Here is a 1370-nt window from a genome sequence, read left to right on the forward strand (position 1 = left end):
ACCTCTTCAATGAAGCAGACCTGTGGGACCTCTTCAATGAAGCAGACCTGTGGGACCAATTCAAAGAACCAGACCTGTTGAACCTCTTTCATGAAGCAAACTTGTGTCCACCTGTACGAGTTGTGTTTAGCATGTCTGTAGTGTAGTAGACCATCTATTCCAGTTACTTAGCTTCTCTGCCGCCTCTGTCCAAACCTGTAGGACCTCATCAATGAAGCAGACCTGTAGGACCTCATCAATGAACCAAACCTGTAGGACCTCGTCAATGAACCAGACCTGTAGGACCTCATCAATGAACCAAACCTGTAGGACCTCATCAATGAAGCAGACCTGTAGGACCTCATCAATGAACCTGCTACTCTATTAATCTCCTGCCCCTTTTTTCAGGCGTGTGCCCATCTGTACGAGCTGCGTCAGCGCGCGGGCCAGCCATCGGAGACACGGGACCCCATCGGGCGTTGCTACGTGCTCAGTGAGGACCTGACCGAGAGGGATGACCTAGACGGAGGAGAGTGGAAGTTCTGTGAGGGGCGACCCCAGGGACACGAACAGTTTGGCTTCTGTCAGCAGGGTCTGTCTGCCGCCTTCACACCCGACAACCAATTTATCATGTTYGGAGCTCCTGGAACGTACAACTGGAAAGGTACAGTGACAGACATTACATTTTTTAATCTCATTGAGACACACCTGTATAAATACAGGTTAAATAGTGATGACTGACAGCTGAGGTGTTTCAAATGGTAGTTAAGTCAAAGCTTGTTGTCAGATGTTTTCATACACGTCTTATTGTGTCGATTCAGCTACTATACAGTATGCCTTTACTTTACTTATTGAATCGGGAAAATATTTTTGGCACTTTCTAAAATGATGGAGTTAGACTGAAAATATATTATTGGAGTTTTTTAGTCAGTTTTACCCTTACAATTGTCTTAGATGCAAAAGCGTWCTGAAAAAAACTACCCAGAAGCCATCAATTCTGTTTTCATAAAATGACATGTATTTCAGTGGACAAATCATTGCCTRCTGATAAGCCTAGTGACTGGCCTCAGCAGTCATACTGATCGATCAAAGTGATTGATTCCCAGCAGGTAGTTAATGGGCTGATGGATGGAACTGTCATTATTTAATGTCAGGGATCAACATGGCTGGAATTATGGATCATTATTATATTCATATATTAAACAGGCCTTAGGTGGAGTCACAATTTACATGATATTCTACTTGTGTCAGGGATCAACATGGCTGGAATTATGGATCATTATTATATTCATATATTAAACAGGCCTTAGGTGGAGTCACAATTTACATGATATTCTACTTGACATTTTCACTGTGGAACCCTAGAGATGGTTTACTTTGTCCTGTACATA

General features: G+C 43.0%; 1 protein-coding gene across 1 annotated transcript in view; it reads left to right on the plus strand.

Annotated features, from left to right (window-relative positions):
* The window catches only part of itga7 (integrin, alpha 7), a 97042-nt gene that overhangs the window by 30061 nt on the left and 65611 nt on the right, over window positions 1-1370 (plus strand). The window contains exon 3 of the mRNA XM_070445846.1: window positions 388-643. Coding sequence (XP_070301947.1) covers window positions 388-643 — 256 coding nt within the window. The remainder of the gene's footprint in view (window positions 1-387; window positions 644-1370) is intronic.

Source organism: Salvelinus sp. IW2-2015, linkage group LG11 (genome assembly GCF_002910315.2).
Source record: "Salvelinus sp. IW2-2015 linkage group LG11, ASM291031v2, whole genome shotgun sequence".
NCBI lineage: Eukaryota > Metazoa > Chordata > Actinopteri > Salmoniformes > Salmonidae > Salvelinus > Salvelinus sp. IW2-2015.